The sequence below is a fragment of the Aphanomyces invadans genome, assembly GCF_000520115.1.
Source record: "Aphanomyces invadans strain NJM9701 unplaced genomic scaffold supercont1.14, whole genome shotgun sequence".
Taxonomy (NCBI): Eukaryota; Oomycota; class Saprolegniomycetes; order Saprolegniales; family Verrucalvaceae; genus Aphanomyces; species Aphanomyces invadans.
The window spans coordinates 962544-963848 of NW_008580159.1; the positions used below are offsets into that span (position 1 = coordinate 962544).

At 58.5% G+C, this 1305-nt stretch overlaps 1 protein-coding gene across 1 annotated transcript; it reads left to right on the plus strand.

Moving 5' to 3' along the window:
* Positions 1-13: 13 nt before the first annotated feature.
* H310_07664 (hypothetical protein) lies at positions 14-744 on the plus strand (the record flags this gene model as incomplete). Its single annotated transcript, XM_008873088.1, has 2 exons — positions 14-599; positions 644-744. 2 exons carry the CDS (start codon positions 14-16, stop codon positions 742-744), a joined length of 687 nt encoding a protein of 228 aa, XP_008871310.1.
* Positions 745-1305: the final 561 nt, after the last annotated feature.

The window sequence follows — 1305 nt, forward strand, 5'->3', positions numbered from 1 at the left end:
CGTCCAGCAGTGCATGACCACGGCAGGCCGGGCCCAGGCCGATGGGGCCACGGAACGCCAAAACCGGACGCTTGAAGACTCGCTCCGCTGCGAGACGTCCTATTTGGGCACGGACTGGGCCGACCACTTAGCCACCATTGAGTACGCCCATCAAGCCCTCGTCCAGACGTCCACGGGCGTGTCGCCGTTCGAACTCGACACGGGCCGCGTTCTCCGCAACCCTCTTCTGCCTCTGGACACGCCCAACGCTCTGGTCGTTTGCCATTGTCGAGGCTTGCAAGCGCTTCGAGTACCTGCTGTTGCGTCCGGTTGGTTTCCGCCTATTCACGTACCATCGGAATTTGGTATACATGTTCCAACTGGTGGTGGTGGTGCACACATCGCCAAGTATCAGGCCAACAAGCTACAACGCTTGTCCATGGTAATGTCGACGTTCCCCTACGTGATCGAGCCGATCGCGGGGGACGAAAACGTTTGGGGGGACCTCCTGAGTCGGTGGGGCACGGTGAACCGCGACGCCAACCGTTCACGTGTCTACCGACTGGTCCAACTGGTGTCGCCATTGCGCTCCAACAACTTCGAGTGGCCGCCCTGGACGAGTTCGTCCGCGCTCAGCGCAGTTGCCTCGACTGCGATGTGTCAGCCGACATTGATGACAAATCCCTCGTCAAGTGGTCAGTCGACAAGAACGTTCTGTCATGCTGTCGGATGCCACGTGGATCCCGAGCGGCTGTGTGGACATAAAACAACGATTATGCCTGGTCGCTCATGCGGGAATAGGCGGGCACCGTCGCACTCAAGCTACCAAACAAACCATCACGGAGCTGTTTTATTGGAAGGGTGTTGATGCCGACGTCGAGGCTTTCGTTAAGGCCTGCATGCATTGCATGGTCGTGGATGGGGTGGTGGAGCCCCGGCCATGGAGACAGGCGCTGCACGCCGACCGACCCAACGAGCTCATTCACTTTGACTGGCTCCAGATGCCAGTCGAGGTGAACGGCTGGCGGTATCTGCTAGTTGTCAAAGACGACATGAGCGGGTATGTCCTCCTCTACCCTGGTGATGATGCGACTGCACAGGCAACATCGACGGCATTGTTGGACTGGTTCGGACTATTTGGTGTCGTATCAACGTGGGTTAGCGATTGTGGCTCGCACTTCAAGAACCAAGTAATAGAAGAGCTGCTTCGGATGCTCGGCGCCCATCACCACTTCGTCACCCCCCACTGTCCATGGGCGAACGGGACAGTGGAGGTGGTAAATCGACTGGTCCTACGCATGGTCCGCGCGTTGTCCAGCGAGTTGA